Source organism: Pollachius pollachius, assembly GCF_949987615.1.
Source record: "Pollachius pollachius genome assembly, chromosome: 13".
Taxonomy (NCBI): domain Eukaryota; kingdom Metazoa; phylum Chordata; class Actinopteri; order Gadiformes; family Gadidae; genus Pollachius; species Pollachius pollachius.
In genome coordinates, this window is record NC_136946.1 from 3,066,000 (window position 1) to 3,084,595 (window position 18,596).

Genomic DNA, 18,596 nt, shown 5'->3' on the forward strand with positions numbered 1-18,596 from the left:
CTATTTTGACGATTGAAAATTAAATGGGCCTAAACTCTGTGTCAGTAACTAGTAGGCCTATTGATAATACCAGACAGTGTTGAGAAGTAATAGTTATCAAGGATGTTTGATTATACTTCAATTTACTCTTAAGTATATCAAGAAGGAAGTTGTATTTATTTAGACTATTTGATCATTTCACTAGGCCAAGTCACTGAAAACATATTACTCTTTGTTTTAGATGGAAGTTCTTTGGGTGGCAGTTAGGGAGGAAAATCAACCAAGGCCATTGAGAGACAGAATGGATCCGCTTATACTACCTGATCACATGTTGATTCGACAATATAGGCTCCCTAGGCCTGCAATAATTTATTTAGCAGATATGCTATCAAATGACCTGAAAAGGAAAACAAGGCGATCGTCACCACTTCCAGTTGTAACACAAATTATGGCTGCCCTGAGATTTTTTGCCTCTGGGTCTTTTCAAATGGTGGTGGGGGGCACCCTGGGTGTGAGCCGATCATCCATTAGCCGAGTGGTCAGAGATGTTACAAATGCACTCTGTAGAAGAGCACGGCAGTTCATCAAGTTTCCAGAAACAGACGCAGAATGCATTAGAACCAAACAGCAATTTTTTGAAATAGCAGGGTTTCCAAACGTATTGGGAGCAGTTGACGGGATACATATTGCAATCAAAGTATGATAATGTACAAAAACCTATTCTTGTATTCTTGTTATTTTGGATCCATTATGCTTTGTATTCTGTTTATAAAAATAATTGTGTTGAATATATATATATGTGTGTGTGCTACGTGGGGATTAATGTGCTAACTAACATATTCATTTCATAGGCACCAAGAAGTGATGAGGAGGATGGCTTTGTCAATAGAAAGAACTTCCACTCCATTAACACTCAGGTGATCTGTGATACAACACTAAGGGTTACTGACCTTGTGGCAAGGTGGCCAGGTAGTACCCATGACTCCTTCATATTGATGAATTCGGGAACAGTCATAAAATTTTATGAAGGAGAAATGCCAGATGGATGTTGTGAGATGAGTAACTAGTGATTCATTTTAAATTAGACTACACAAAATGATTCACTGTATAATACTTCAATAATTGACCTAACTACTTTCCTAACCAATGAAAGGTGATAGTGGCTACGCTCTACGACCATGGTTGATGACTCCAATCCTCCACCCAGCAACAGAGCCAGAACAGCGCTACAGCCGTGCACAACGCAAAACTAGGAGTGTTGTGGAGAGGTGCATTGGGGTTGTGAAATCCTGATTCAGATGCATTGACCGCTCTGGTGGAGTGCTCCAATACACCCCTGAAAAGGGATGTAAAATCATCACCTGTGCCTTCATCCTACATAACATCTGCATGATGCACCGGCTGCCTCTCCCTGATTTTCCAGACAACCATGAACCGGAGGGAGATTAGACAAGACCTTGTGAGGAGGAGATTCATGTAAAATAAATAAATAATAATAAACAACACCTGAAAATCTATGAGCATTTTTTTTTATTATTAATTATTTACTAATACTCTTTTTTTTTTTTAAGATCAAATTTGGCTTTGGCCAAGAGCAGTCTCTCTCTCTCTCAACCAGTAAAAGTTGCTCTTGAACTCTTCTCAGTAGCCACACTTCCTCCAAAAAGTCTCTTTGAATGAAGATCATGTCCTCCGTGCTGTGTGTCGTCACTGGTGTGGGCTGGAGGATGGACTCTGAAATGAGTTGTGACAGAGTAAGATCTTCTTCAGAGTTCTATCAGAACAAAAAGAACAGCAGAAGGTTCAATTCAATTGTAAAGCCAACAGGGGTAAATGTTAGGACTCAGATTGTGAAGAGGTGGGCTAAAATAGCCTTTCAATGACGGTGAGAACTGAGATTTCCATCCTGCAGTCATCTCATCTAGGAAATCAAATTCCAGTAACAGCCTAGGCTACTGTTTCACTGAGTTACAGCAAACAGCAATACATAACTGTAATTACACTACTTTTGTAACACATTTCGACTAACACTGGATGGTAAGGGCAGAAAGACACTCATGCTGAAAAGTCCATTTTGTTTGACATTGAATATCTAGATGGCCCAGGGGACACAGTACCTCCTCAAACTCTTCACTGTGGATTTGATGCCACCAGCTCCATGCCAACAACAGAGACAGTTTTCCTAAACAATATCAAAATGTATGGTGTGGTAGTCAGTGTCTGATACTGTTATAAACTTACATTTTGTTGAACTTCAAGAACAATGTGGGGGGGTACGATGACTTGGGTGGGTGCAGCTCCAGCTTGGTTGGGAAGAACATCAAGGACCACCATAGTATCTACAGAAAAGCAACAGAATCAGTAAAATTGGGCCATTAGTTAGGTAGTAGAATGCAGGCTCTGTTTACACAGTAGCCTACTAGCCTAAAGGCCTAAGTGAAAAAAAAGAAGCTTAATCAATGGGATCAACGTGATGATCAATAGCTAACAGCTAGTGACAGTCGCTTGTGAGCATACCTGTTTGTATCTGCTGTAACAGCTGCATACAGCTGTTGTCTCCGTCGGGGTCTCCAGTGTCCACCCCTCCTACCAGCGATTCCCCTGTCACTTCCAAAATCCTCTCCTCCAAAGTCAAGTTTCACAGGGGACGTCCCTCCTCCTGTCTTCTTCATGTCCCTCGCCCTCTCAGCAGCTTTTTTTGACGAGGGACTCTACGTCGGCCAATTTTTTTTTTAATAGCACTCGCATCGCGCTCCATCCCCCCACTGCGGACACCGATTGGGCAACTTTCGCCCACGCCCTCTTATTATTTGCTGTCACTACATTATCCAACTTCCCCATTAATAATTTTCGCCTTGAAACAACCTCCTCCACCAAAACCTCCAGCTCCTCTTTAGAAAAGTTCTTGCTGCGCTTGGCACTGTTGTCGTCCATTTCTTTGCGCAATCTGAATTTTCAAAGTAGGCTGTAACGTTCTCAGATACGAGGCCGAGGCAATGTCAAATCCAGGGTTTATTCAACAACAAACTTATTCCGAACGGTAGTAATATAGTATAAATAATAATAGTGTGGGGAGCAGCACGGGAAGGACGACACTGGAGCCCATGTTGAACCAAATATGCAGTTCCGTGCCCCATACACCGCACGACTACGGACTGCCTTTATTAACAACCACAAACATAACAGAAACACGGGACACTTGACCAACACACACAACACTCTCACTAATGGTCCCGATCACACTACACATCACACAAAAATGGAACAACACACAATTAACACACAACCAATAAAGACCCCAAACCCGTTAACCCCACTTAACCTAACAACAGAATAAATTAACAAAACCCCTTTTGTCAACTGACAACCCCAATTCCCAGAATCCCCGCGGCTCCGGAACATGGCGCCCACACCCCTGGTCGCCACAATAGCATAGTTACTCCACAGAATTAACGGTTTATTCTCCGCGAGACCCAAAACATAAACATCAACAAAGTACAGGTGACATAGCAACAGGGCCAGCCCCCTCCGCCGCTCCAGCAACAACAAGAGCGCACGAGGATGAACATTACATGCATTCCTCTACTACATTAACAATCTAAGAACTTCTTAGGTAAGAAAACAAAGAAGTTCATAAGACAATCGACAATTCTTAAGCAAAAAATGGTGAATAGCGTTTAAGAAGATTCTTAGGAACTTCTTATATATTTTTTTAGGAATCTTCGTAAGTTTTATCTTAAGAAAATGTTGGTGAATCCGGCCCCTGGTTTGTAACATTAAAGTTCCTTCAACTACTTATGACTGGAAATCGTTATGTCACCGGCGAGGTCATTACAGTATTTATAAGGCACATGTTTATAAAGCGTACCCTCTCTTAATGCTCTTTGAATTACTGATGGTGTGTTCCAGATTCCTCGGCTGCCAGCCTTCCGAGTCGGAAGTCGGGAAATCTCCCAGCTTTCTTGCGGCATTTCTCGGAGGCAAGCCCCCTTTTTGTCTTCATCTCTCGGAATTCTGAGAGTAGAACGAGAGCTGTGATGACACTCTCAACAAAAATGGCTGAGCCCGTGAAGAGATTAATTTTCTTTGTACTTGTACCACGTGTAATGGTAAGAACACATTTTTTATATCTTATGTGCTGACAGCAGGGGGCGCTCCTGTTAGATGAGTCAAGTAAGTTGCCGAAGCCAGAGCCTCTGAGATATATTTTACCTGTAACATGAATGAAGCTCACGTCTTTATAACAGTAAAGTTCTATCTCTTTAATACGTAACGCCGGTACATGTATTCCGTTACTCCCCCACTGCTTGTAGCCTATCACCTACTATCTTTTATTTATGAGAAGCACATCGTATTGCCACTGAATGGAAGGCTACACTTGCCTTTATCTAGAGCTGGTTTACCAGTACACAACGTTTAAAACTGAGCAAAGTCGATGCCAACAGACGGTTACAACATCAATCTATAGTAAAATATGTGATATGATGGTTGATTATTTTATATTGAGTTAAATGTTCATGTTCCGTCATGTTTATGAGCGTCACTAGTAAACCATACGTCACCAACTGGGCAACTCTTGGGCAAATCTGGCCCCAGTTGCTGAACGGAAGTAGAATCATAAGAGGGTCATGAGGTGTTGTTCACGAGAACTTTCCGACGTTGCGAAAATGTTTTCCCCATAATTCCCAGCGATGTGAACGCGCCATAATACTGTACATCCCAGTAGACGGACAGGTATATGGCCCCTCCCCCTGTCCTATGGCTCCGCCCCCTGGCCGTACAGGTAATTTGGGATCCTTGCGTTTATCTAAAAACATGATTTAATCTTAATTATTATTAATTATTTTGATTCTAAATTCAACAGGAATTTGGTGGGAACCCTTAGGTTGGATTTGTTTGTACAACCTACTAATGGTTAAACAAGAAGAGTGGAAATAGGATTAAAAGTATATTTAAACAGATTCACTCCAAACTGAAATTTTATGTTTAGTAGCGATAATAGATTATATTTATTTGATTTATAAACAACATCATCAAATGAATATTCAAAGTGAGTGATTAATAATGTTGTGGATTAATTGGTCGCATTTGGGATGATAAGCGAATGGTTTTAATTTTTTCAAGGAAATCTAACAACTAAAAGTCTTCCATTCAGGAACCAGAAACAAACCTTTTGAAAAGTTTGAAAAAAGTATTGAATAATAGTAAACTATTGATTAATAGTCAACTATTGAATAATAGTTTTGAACAGGAAAAACTCATCAGTCATATCTAAGGACACACCGTGACCAAAGACCAAAAGCAGCAGCCCCGTTAGCGCCTTCATATCGATGTATTCAGAAGAACAGCTCGACGAGATTATCCACAGCGACGTGACTCCGACTCCAGCATCAGATGGACTGACCCGTAAACCTGCGAACAAGAGACGGATCACCCACACACTAAACACACACCCACACACCCACACCCACAAACCCACACACCCACACACCCACACACACACACACACACCAAACACACAGACACACACACACACACACACACACACACACACTGTAACTACGATCAAGCTTCATGTGACCTTGAAATAATTGTTCTGACAACATCATATTCAGCTGTATAATGTTCAGCTATACATAATGTTCACTTATAAATAATATTCAGAAAAATATAATGTTCAGATATACATTATGTCCATGTACATTTGTTCCGATGCCATTGATAGACCTGTTGTGTTTTTTAAAATAGTTTCAAAAAGTAACTGGAAGGGATATCTACCCCACACAACACATATATCGTCGTAATGGGTTTCGTAATGGCACTGAGACGGTCCATACAGGCATGTACGGCGTTGTTGACTCGGACTGTTGTACGCACACCCCCAACAGTCTGAACGGACCTTCTGGTCGATGATGGCGGCCACGCAGACACCCGCGGTAGATCTCAAAACACACAGGGATTCAGAGTTTAAACTGCGCCGAATCGATGAGGGCCATCCATCCGCTCCATAAGGCGTATCCACCACCAGCTCGCTGTCGCCCCCATCACGCGGCAGAAAGCTCTGATTCAGTAGAGTCAGATAGTGTGCGTACAATCGCTATGTTCAGGTTGTACAAAATTGAAATATTCAAACTCCGTGTTGGCGTCATCCTATTGTTCTTGATCAGCAAACACCTGTTCTGTATAACATAAAAAATATACCTTAGACACACACACAAACACACCACACACACAATAACTCAACTCAAGTCACGTTTTCTAATATTCACCGTTTTCTATAGCTCCTTGCACGTTGCATTACCCCATCACCACCCTACCACCATCGCTGTGATCTGGTGCACCCTCTTCATCAGCTTCGATAAAAATAGCTGTTTTTTAAAATCCTTAGTAGCACACGTGCGCCGATGGGTATCTGGGTAAAACTCAGTGGGGGGACTCGGGTACTTCTTGACCACTCCGTCAATCTCCTCAAAGAATTGAGCGCATCGCGGGCCAAATCACCCCACTGGATAAAAAAGACAGGTTCAAACCAACGGGCAGACAGCACTGTCGAAGCAAGGGTGTCTGTTGATACCGAACGGCTCACGGGCCCCCAGTAAAACCCTTGGTTCAACGCAGCGCTTGAAAGAAACGTAGTTTGGCTCCATCCGGTATAACTCAGCTCCAAAACCCCCACTCCATTGGGTGACATAGGCGCCTTCACGCCAGCGGACAACGTCTCGCTCAGGGAATACATTTTCACGGAAACGCATCCAATCATCGGTAAGCATACGCAGTACACAATAGCTGATCTTTGTGACAGGGTTTAGATGACCCGTGTTGTAGCAATGTTCACAACCATGATAAAAGCAACCTGCAAATTCCTAGGCTGTGTGTGTACTCGGGGCATATCCGTCTAGGAAGAATGGTCCATATTGAACATCACTATGATTGAGAGCATGGTGAATCCCCACAATCCAAACCCAAACTCCAGGCAGGTTGGCAGCCCAACATCTAACCCAGAGTGCCCTCCATTTAAATAAATAAATGTCAGTTAAGTTACTATCTTTGTCTAAATAAGGGAACAAAATGGAGATTTAGCTCACGGCTCACTGATGAAAGCCCTTGCATATGCAATAGTATGAATTCTAAGAACTGGGTTTTGGTGGTTCCCCAAATGCGTAAGAGACTGCAAAAATTGCAAAGCAAACAATTTCTGTTCCCTCTTTCTTCATTTGTCACATGAAGTCGTTGGAAATTTGTCAGTTTTGTTCTCAATCATCTTCAACATGTTGATGCTGTGTCCCCATACAGGAAATAGGTGGAATCAAGATGTTTTTTATATTTAAATCATATATTTGTTTATTCCCTTGTTCTCAAATTCCCAGTTGGTTGGTGTACATGTCAGTCAGTCAGAAAGACAGACAGACAGACCGTACGACGCACGCACGACGAGAGTAGGCGCACGTACGACGCACCGACGCACACACGCACACACACACACACACACACACACACACACACACACACACACACACACACACAAGCACACACACATAGTATAGGGCCGATATATTTAAAGGCATAATAATAATACAGATAATTACCGTACTTCGTATATACTAATCCGTATCCACAACATCATTTGACAAACGTTAATATAAGAAATATCCACAGTGTAAGACAAAACCTTTAACTTTAATGTATAATCCTGCCATCAAAATAGTATAAGTCATTACATTTAAAATGGGACTACATAATTTAATATATATATATATTAATGAACATACCTCGTATATACCACCCCAGCTTTTCCCACACACTCATTTGACATGTGACAGATACGGATAACTACAGTGTTTCATATAAAAAAAATCCTCTCATTGTAAAATAACTGTATTAAGAGGATTCATAGAACAATATACTAGATAAATCCCCCTTTTAACACTCTTACCGTTGACAGACTCTTGCTCCCCTCAGGATAGACCCCCTGGACAGTTGCTGGAACCACATTTAACACTTTAATCATAAATGATGAAATACACGAAAGACAAAACCTAGTGTTAATGCATAACGCCTGTCATCAAAATAGTATTCGTAATTATATTTAAAACGGGGCTAGATATATATTAATGAACATATGTCGTATATAGCACCCCGCTTTTCCCACACACTCATTTGACATGTGTTACTATATGGAAAACTACAGTGTTTCATATCAAAATAATACTCGCATTATAAAATAATTGTTTTTAAGAGGATTCATAGAAAAAAGTGTTCGATTATACACCGCTTTTAACACTTTAACGTTCCCAGACTTTAACCCTCATTCCCTCTCATCTAGGCATGCCCCCACCCACACCCGTCTTGACAACAACAACTCACAGCAGGCACATGTGTACAGCATCACACAGCTGAAACATATTCCACTCATTCCAGGACGACACACACACGCCCATAATCCAACGTTTTTTGACACATTCTACACATCCACACACACTACACCACATATACACACACACACACACCACTCCCACCGTTCCCGCAGGTGAAATGTGCTGTGACAAGGTTTCAATCACAAGCGTTTATCTAACATGGGGCGGGCTTTGTATGATGACAGTGGAGTGCTGTTTATGTAAACAACCAAGATGGCTGATGGGGACCGGTCTGGTGAAGCCGCGTCAGGATTTAACTGGATGCTTCATCAGCTAACAGATGAACACTCAAATACACTTAAAACCTTTGCTGATAAGAAAGATGTACTTCCGACAGGATTTGGTAAATGTTTAATTTCTGTTCAGCGCTGCCTCACACTGCTCTGTTTCACTGTTCTGGTTGAAGGTCTGATTGCGTCCAGAGGCATTTCGGCCGATGATAACGCCCCCTTGGAAAATGATGACCAGACTAATATGCTTTTTGCTAAATGGTCTGGCAATGTCAGACAAAAAACCAAAAAGAAGAACAGCTCGATGAGATTATCCACAGCGACGTGACTCTGACTCCAGCAGCAGACGCACTGACCCGGAAACCTGCGAACAAGAGACGGAGCGAGAGGGAGAGGCCGGACTGGACCAATAGGAATTCAATACACACACACACACACACACACACACACACACACACACACACACACACACACACACACACACACACACACACACACACACACACACACACACACACACACACTGTTACAGCGATCAAGTTTCATGTCACCCTTAATGAATTGTTCTTACAATATTATGTTCAGCTAGCTATAATATATATTCAGCATTACATAATTGTCAACAATGTTCAGCTATACATTATGTTCACTGATACATAATGGTCAGAAAGATATAACGTTCAGTTATATATAATGTTCAGCATAATTTTTAGCTATATCTAATCTTCATCCACATATAATGTTTAGATGTATACAGTTCAGCTAAATGTGTGTTTATGAATGTGTGTGTGTGTGTGTGTGTGTGTGTGTGTGTGTGTGTGTGTGTGTGTGTGTGTGTGTGTGTGTGTGTGTGTGTGTGTGTGTGTGTGTCTGGGGAGTTGTGTTTGTGATTGTATGTCTGTGGGTGTGTGAGTGTGTGTGTGTGTGTGTGTGTGTGTGTGTGTGTGTGTGTGTGTGTGTGTGTGTGTGTGTGTGTGTGTGTGTGTGTGTGTGCTTTTACGCAGTGTTTTTAGATTTCCGTGACGCATTTGGAACCCTGGCGCACAACATTATGTTTGGATCCCTGAAAGAAATACATCTGCCTCAGGTGTATATAGACATAGTCAAAGACGTCTATAAGGATTCCTTTATCCAAGTGATATGCGGCAAACAGCTCACGGACCCAATCCCATTACAACTGGGTATTAAAACGGACTGCCCGTGGAGCGCGGTGAACTTTGTGCTGGCAATCAATGGATGGATACGGTGGATGTGCCAGTGTGCGCCCCTTAACACCTACTCCCCCAACCCCGTGCAGGGGTACGCAGACGACGTGGTCGTATGCTCCCGACACGAAGGCGTTATAAAAGACATGCTTTCCAGGACTGACTCTTTTTTAGAGTGGTCTGGACTACAGGTGAAACAATCAAAATGTGCTGTCTTTTATGAGAGGAGGAGTGGCGGCAATCGCTGGTATCATGCCAAATCAGACACAATCCCAACATTTACAATAAACAATGTACCAATCAGAGTCTTTGCGCGCCACGAAACATACAGCTACCTCGGCCATAAATTCAATATCGCCGGGGAGTGGACAGCGCAAGTAGACGAGATTGTCACAGACTACATGGCCAGGCTGGACATGATACACTCCTCTCCTCTCCCTCTGGTTATGAAACTGGAGGCGATCGGGCAGATTGCTCTGGCAAAAATACACCATCTCTTCTCCAATGTTCACATACCAAAGAAGGTATTGTACGAACTCAACAACAAAACTGTACAACGAGTGAGAGAGTGGTTTGGCATGAGCACACACACAACCCGTGACTTCATTTTTCACAGTAAGCGGGCGGGGGGACTATGGATAATAGACATTGAATGGACATGTATTTCCACACGCCTTGCCCATTTATTAAACATGCTTAACAGCGACGATCAGGCAGTCAGAGAGATCGCCAGAGCCTCGCTCATTCTCGACCTGGAGCGGCGCAAGGTCCCGAAAACGAGCGACCTCCCCAGCTTCCTTGGGTTTAAAAAGAAGCCCAGTGGTAAACTGGACACCAATGCGCCAGGGTTTGGCGTAAACTCTGACTGGCCCGACCTGAACGACCTGTGTGACTGGACTGGTGTTTCCCTGGAGTGGAAAAGAGCGGACAACGAGACGGTGAGCGTCTCCAAGTCTGTGATCACGGACCTGTCAATAAATGTGCACGCAACAGTGAGCCGCGACGGAACATCAAGCGCGCTCCCCACCATCGGGGCGTGCGCGCACCTTCTAACGCTCAGAAAGCAAGAGAGAAAGGAGCGCTGGACAGGACTGAGGCTGCAAGGGAAGCTTGCCTGCCTCCAGTCAGTTGATCACTCTGTGTCCCACTCGATTCTAAAAAATGCAGCTATCGATGAGGATATCCTAATTTTTACGGTAAAGGCACGCCTTCAGGTGCTGCCAACTAAACTGAATCTGTCCATCTGGTATCCCAATAATCATGACTCTCACTGTCTACACCATGGACAGCGTCAGACCATAGAGTCTATGTCCCACTTTTTAAACTGATGTAATGTTTACCAAGGACTATACATAGCCAGGCATGACAGAATTGTTGACATTATCACCAAAGATGTGTCACCCATGTTTGATTCCTCTGTTTTGTTCTACAAACATTCATGTGTGAAACCAAAAATGTTTCAATGCAATGACCCCCATGTATTTCAAGGTATAACAGCAAATACACCAGATGTCATTGTGATTGATGAGAATAGCAGAGAGGTTTTCCTATGGGAAGTTGGTTGCACTTTTGACTCAAGTTTAGAGGAAGCTTTCCTCACGAAACAAGTTAACATTTACATTTACATTTAGGGCATTTAGCAGACGCTTTTATCCAAAGCGACTTTCAATAAGTGCATTTGTTACAATAAGTACATTTGTCATAAGAAGTGAAACAATATATCGCTGTCGGTACAGTAAAGACGTTCATAGAACCAAGTGCAAGTATTACAATCGCTAGGCTAACCCATTCCCCGTGTAAAGCAGCGATAGCAGCTACTGTAGATGCTACACAATTAAGTACCTTGAATAAGTGCAATGTACAAGTGCCAGGATGTACAACATTCAATGGTGGCTGTGCATTGGTTGCTATGCAGAGTCGAGATGAACTCTGAACAGGTGAGATTTGAGTCTTTTGCGGAAGCTGGTGAGCGACTCTGCGGTCCTGACATCGGTAGGGAGCTCGTTCCACCACTGAGGTCCCAAAACAGAGAAAAGTTGTGAAGCAGGTTGTGATCACCGCACCACTCTACCAGTCTCCCGGCCTCCCTCCTGTATGAGCTCTCATCACTTCCTGTGAAGAGGCCAAGTACTGTTGTGTCGTCAGCAGATGTCACTCTGAGGTTAGATGGAGAAGAGGAGCAGCAGTCGTGAGTGAAAAGAGTGTAGAGAAGTGGGCTGAGCACGCAACCCTGAGGGGCCCCGATGATCATGGCCAGGGTGGGGGAGACGTGCCAATCCTGACATGTTGTGTGCGGTGTGTTAGAAAGTCCAAAATCCAGTTGCACAATGTGGTGTTCAGGCCAAGTTTGTGTAGTTTGCTGTGTAGCTCGTTTGGCAGGATAGTGTTGAAGGCTGAACTAAAGTCAACAAAAAGGAGTCTCCCATGTGTGTTCCTGTGCTCAAGATGTTCTAGTAGAGTGTGTAACACAACGTCAATGGCATCCTCTGTTGACTTGTTCTTCCGGTAAGCAAACTGATTAGGATCTAATGATGGCGGTATGGAGGCTTTAATGTGTTTCATGACCAGTTTCTCAAAGCATTTAAATTGAAATAAGATTTACCAACGCCCATAGTCTCTTTTTTCTCACGTTACCTCAGCATCCCCACGTATCCACCACGTCACCCATTCCTCCACACGTTCACATCCATACACCTAGCACACACTTCCATTCCCTTACCCCCCCCCACCCAGTAAACACAGCAATGACGAATGGTAAATTACTCTAGACCTAAAGAACCAACAGAGCAATTAGTCTACTTTAAAATAAAATGAGACCGATTTAATTCATTACTTCCACACTTTATGAAAAAAAGAAAAAAAAGGTTCAGAGTTGACTTATTAGCATTCTACTTTAACCCACTATTGTCCTTTGAGTCATTTCTTCCTCTTACGTGTACTCTTATGAAGGAGACGGGTGTTTCTTGCGGAGCTCCAGCTGGGCCTCCTGTGGTGGGGTGTAGTTCATCGTTTTCTCACCGTCTTGCTCTTGCAGAGCTGAAGGGAACCGGAGTTGGGTTTTCTCATCGGCCCAAAACGCCTCCCGTTTCTTCCGTAGTTGTGTTGAGATATCCGCGGTGATTCTGTAATTGGTGGTGTCATTAGGATTACTTTGGCTCCTTTCCCTCGTTGCTCTTAAGATCAGTATTATCTTCTGAAGGTGATGCAGTTTGAATATAATGGTGCGGGGGAAACGCTCATTGAAAGGGCCAAGGCAGTGTGCGCTTTCGAAGTCTTGTTCCTTCAGTTTTACTTTCCACTAACGGTCTCTGAGTCTCACTAGGAAGATGTTCATTCCCACGTTATCTTCCAGCCAGTCAGACACATTTAGAAGCCTCAGATTGTTTTGGAGCTTCCAATTTTCGAGTTTGTCAATGTACTTCATTGCGACCTGCATTTTTTTGTGCGGCATTGCTGCGCGCCCTGATTGACCGCCTGCTTGTGCATTTCTCCTGTTGACATTACATTTTCCCGTCCATGGTATCAAATCTTTTACAACCGATGCCAAACACGCACTCGCACGCACGCACACTCAACCACACATTCTAACACACACACATCAACACACATTTAGCTGAACTGTATACATCTAAACATTATATATGGATGAAGATTAGATATAGTTTAACATAATAGTGAACATTATGTAATTCTGACCGTTATTTATAAGTGAAAGTCAGTGTGTGTGTGTGTGTGTGTGGGTGTGTGTGGGTGTGTGTTTGTGTGTTTGTGCGTGTGTTTGAGTTTCACTTCACAGCCGTATTGAATTCCTATTGGTCCAGTCCGGCCTCCTCCTCGTGATCCGTCTCTTGTTCGCAGGTTTCCGGGTCAGTCCGTCTGCTGCTGGAGTCGGAATCACGTCGCTGTGGATAATCTCGTCGAGCTGTTCTTCTGAATACATCGATATGAAGGTGCTAACGGGGCTGCTGCTGTTGGTCTTTGGTCACGGTGTGTCCTCAGGTAAGACTGACTCAAGTTTTTACTTTTCAAAACTATCTTTCCTAAAGGTTCGTTTATGGTCCCTGAAGAGACGACACTTAGATTCCCTACTTTGGTTGAAAAGCATTTTATTATCCTCTCAAATGAGTTTAATTAATCCACAGCGTGATTAATCTTTTACTGTGAATATTTCAACTAATATAAGAAAATTTATTTAGGGTTCAACTGTGACAACGAAACCAGCGCACTGGTTTGATGACGTCGTTCCTAAATGTACAGTCTATTATCAGAACCAAACATTAAACTTCAGTTTGGAGGGAATCCGATGTCTCCTTTAAGTCTACTTTTAATCCTAAGTGTTATATTAACACTCAGATATCTTATTAATAACTTTTCAACGTTCTTGGAGAATCATCACACACACGCTCACATATCGCAGACACACAAGACTATAATTATTATCATTGCTATCAATATATTTTTATGAAATGTAATAATGATATTATTCTATTATTAATTATTATCATTCCAATGATGCCAATGTGAAGGTAGTAATCAAAGACAGAAATTCACCAATATACTTAATATGTTTACTATTAAGTAATAGTAAACATTGAAATAGTTATCCAAATAATCGTTTATTATTAATTTCATTATTCAGTAATAGGCAGCAGGTTGTGTTGTAGTTGAAGGTCTGGACAGCCAGTGCTGTAGGCTACAGTGAGATGTTTGGATGTCAATAAGATCAAACTGAAGGTTCATTACCTGGACGTCCAGGGGGCGGAGCCATAGGAAGGGGGGCGGAGCCATGGGACAGGGGCAGGGGCCATATGCCTTTCTGTCTAGAGGGATGGACATTAGTACCATGTCTGTCTGTCTATTGTAATGAACTGTATAAACCGGAATGCCTGTCTTTCTACAGTAATGTACTGTATTAACCTGTCTGTCTGCCTGCCTGCCTGTCTGTCTGTCTACAGTGATTCACTCTATGAGGTTTTTCTACACGGGGTCATCTGGACTCTCAACCTTCCCAGAGTTTGTTGCTGTTGGGATGGTGGATGGAGTTCAGTTTGACTACTATGACAGCAACACCCAGAGACTGGTCCTCAAACAGGACTGGATGGAGCACGTCACCAGAGATGACCCAGAATACATGGAGAGGGAAACTGGAAACTATCTGAGTGACCAGCAGGCCATCAATGCCAGCATTGGGACTCTGAAGCAGCGCTTTAACCAGACAGGAGGTGAGTTTATATCTACTGTCTGACCTCTCACATGGAGATATCCATCATTTAACCCCAAGATAAAGATTCACCATACTCCTACACACACACACACACACACACACACACACACACACACACACACACACACACACACACACACACACACACACACACACACACACACACACACAAACGTACAAGTAGTCAATGTAGCAGTACTCAGTGTAGTGGTACTCAGTTTTTGTATATACATTTAAGAAGAGACCAAGGCCTGTTGTGTGTGATCTTGCGTGTCCAGAATCCCCATATTAAATCAATATTATTTAATCATAGTATTATCTACTGCTAGATATCTCTCATCTCATAAATCATGTGAAAATTATTTTTATTTTCATTTTGTTAACTACAGTTTGTAGTTACAGTTTGTATTTACAGTGACTACAGTTTGTAGTTAACATGACAAAGTGGATTTTTTGACGTCTTTCGTATTACTCCGCAAGTTGTCCGATAACTTAACAACCCCAGCGTACTCGGTTGCTAAGTGACGTCAATGTCTTTGGCGGACTATTTCTCTGCTGATCAACACTACGAATGCTGGTAATCAGGGGCGTAGCACCAAACTCTGAGCCCTATACAAGAAGTCCTGATGCCCCCCCCCCCCTCCAAAAGGGCCATACACCAACATACCACAAAGCATACCATTATGACTTAACCATAATTCAACAGTCTACTTAAGCTACTGTATAAGATAACACAACCGCACAAGACCATATTTACCTGTTATATTTCCAGAGTGAACAAGAATGGGACATCTTTTTTCCATTTAACACTATAAGCCATAAATCGGCTTAGTATTAATTTAATATTTGCTTGCTTCAAACCAGCAGCCTGCTGTTGCATTATTACCATAGGCCTACACTTTATTTATCCTTTACCTTAATAACCAAGGCCTCATAATTTGAAAGTGTAGCCTATTGTCTACTCTCGCTTTGGATTGTCTGTTTGTTTTAGCAACGATAACGGAGGTAGTTAAGAATGGGGTTTCATCTTGTGTGTTTGAACGTTTGTGCTCACCATTCTTAGAAATGAAGTTGGTCGGAATCTGACTTCCTTCACTTTGTCTTCTCTCCCTTTCTTTCTTCACCTTTCTCTTCTGAGAGCCAGACTTACATTTCTTGAAGTCTGGCTCTCAGAAGGGAAAGGTGTGGGTGTAAGTGACATATTATAAAAAAAATAAAAAATAAATAAAATAATATCGAAACTCCCCATGCCCTCCTCTGCCTTGGGCCCCCCCAAGCCTGTCCAGACCAGTCCAGACCACACCATACAAATAAATTTAAAAAAGATACACCGTGTGAAGTTCTCTTTTCCCTCCTTGCATCTCTCTCTCTCTCTCTCTCTCTCTCTCTCTCTCTCTCTCTCTCTCTCTCTCTCTCTCTCTCTCTCTCTCTCTCTCTCTCTCTCTCTCTCTCTCTCTCTCTCTCTCTCTCTCTCTCTCTCTCTCTCTCTCTCTCTCTCTCTCTCTCTCTCTCTCTCTCTCTCTCAGGTATCCACATATATCAGAGGATGTTTGGTTGTGAGTGGGATGATGAGGATGATACCACTGATGGTTATGAGCAGTTTGGTTATGATGGAGAGGACTTCATAGCATTGGACCTGAAGACCCTGACCTGGGTCGCTCCAGTACGTCAGGCTGTCCCCACCAAACAGAGATGGGATGGGTTAAGAGGTTATAATGAACAGAGGAAGAACTACATCACCAAGGAGTGTGTTGATTGGCTGAAGAAGCACCTGGCCTATGGGAAGAGCACTCTGCTGAGAACAGGTAGAGTCACATGACCTGGTGGGCGTCGACAGACTCATGTCTCTGAGTCAGTGTTCTCAGTCTCTCTCCCTCCCCCATCTCTCTCCCTCCCCCCTACTCTCCCCCCTCTCTCTCTCCCTCCCCCTCTCTCACTCCCCCTCTCACCCCTCTCTATCTCTCCCTCTCCCACCTCCCTCTCTCTCTTTCTCCCTCTCCCCCCCTCTCTCTCTCCCCCTCCGTCTTTCTCTCCCTCTCTCTCTCCCCCTCTCTCTGTGTCTCTCCCTCTCCGCTACCTCTCTTTCTCCCCCCTCTCTCTCTGACCACAATATATAAACAAAATCCTAATATGCCTAAGCAGACGAGACTCAACCCTCAAGGGGGACACAACTCAGCGCTTTATGGATTAATATGAAATATAGAATATATTGCAAATTGTTTTACATTATAAAATAATCTCTGTGTCTCTGTTTCCCTCTCGCTATCTCTCTCTCCCCTCTCTTTCTCCTCTGTCTCTCCCTATTTTTCTCTCTTTCTCTCTCTCTCTCTCTCCCCGCCCTCTCTCTCTCTCTCTTCTCTCTCTCCCCCCCCCTTTCTGTCTCTCTCTCTCCCCTCTCTGTCTCTCCCCCTCCCCTCTCTGTCTCTCCCCCCACCTCTCTGTCTCTCCCCCCACCTCTCTGTCTCTCCCCCCACCTCTCTGTCTCTCCCCCCACCTCTCTCTCTCTCCCCCCCCCTCTCTCCAGACCGTCCGCGGGTGTCTCTGCTCCAGAGGAGCCCCTCCTCCCCAGTGGTGTGCCATGCTACAGGCTTCTTCCCTGACAGGGTGGTGGTGTTCTGGAAGAGAGACGGCCAGGAGCTCCAGGAGCAGGTGGACCCCGGGGAGGTCCTCCCCAACCACGACGGGACCTTCCAGGTCAGCGTGGACCTCAACCTCAAGGCCGTCCCACAGGAGGACTGGGGGAAGTACGAGTGTGTGGTCCAGCTGAAAGGCATCGAGGACATCTCCACCCCCCTGGACCCCGCCCTCATCAGGACCAACGGGGGTAAGACTGGTGTTGGAGGGGATGGAGGTGGGGAACACATGTCTTACCACCTCCACCTGACCTCATCACAACCACTGCCAGGTCTACCTGGACACTGCTGAAGCTACTGGGTGAACACACAGCTCTCAGGAGTAGCTCACTGCAGCAGAACAGGGTGGATTGTGGGTAAATGAGTTCTATGAATAGAGCTAGGCTCAGATCAGTCCCAGAGTGACCCTGAGGTCCAGAACAGATTCTAGAGGAATAGTTACCCTGACGTTGTGTTAGTAATGAAAAGCTGTGTTTCCATCCAAATTAGCCAGAACTTGTTTTCAACTAACTCAACGGTTCCTTCAGCTGATTTCTGTCTGCGTTTCTGCCACGGTCAAAATTCTTGCGAAGATTAGGCCCATTTAGGTAGGGTGACCAGATCCCAATTCACCAGATGTGGGACAAAGACTACGTTTGTGTGGGACAATGTGGGACAATGTGGAATACCAATGCATCAAGGTAGTCTAAAAGAACATTTATAAAAATAAAACAAAATCTATTATGCCCCTTTGCTTATAACATTACTATGCTTTGCCATCTGGTTGATTCAGTAGCATGTAACAGCCTGCAAAAAAAACAACTTAACAAATCCTATTTAAATAAGATATATTTCCCAAGTTCTCTCACATGAGAAAACATACTGTTTTGTTTTTTTATGAGTCTCGCATTGTCTGTGTCGTTTCACGTCGT

General features: G+C 43.5%; 1 protein-coding gene and 1 long non-coding RNA gene across 3 annotated transcripts; one reads left to right on the plus strand and one right to left on the minus strand.

Moving 5' to 3' along the window:
* Positions 1-1,558: 1,558 nt before the first annotated feature.
* LOC307084943 lies at positions 1,559-2,650 on the minus strand. 2 transcript variants are annotated; one of them, XR_013812335.1, is made up of 3 exons: positions 2,497-2,650; positions 2,221-2,318; positions 1,559-1,713 (listed from the first exon to the last, which is right to left on the minus strand). It is a non-coding gene; the product is annotated as an uncharacterized lncRNA (long non-coding RNA). The 2 variants fall into 2 exon arrangements; XR_013812336.1 differs by having other exon boundaries at positions 1,559-1,753.
* An 11,062-nt stretch (positions 2,651-13,712) lies between these two features.
* LOC307085238 (BOLA class I histocompatibility antigen, alpha chain BL3-7-like) lies at positions 13,713-17,992 on the plus strand. The gene is made up of 4 exons (XM_079749936.1): positions 13,713-13,827; positions 14,784-15,050; positions 16,579-16,857; positions 17,577-17,992. Exons 1-4 carry the CDS (start codon positions 13,773-13,775, stop codon positions 17,975-17,977), a joined length of 1,002 nt encoding a protein of 333 aa, XP_079606062.1. The 5' UTR covers positions 13,713-13,772; the 3' UTR covers positions 17,978-17,992.
* Positions 17,993-18,596: the final 604 nt, after the last annotated feature.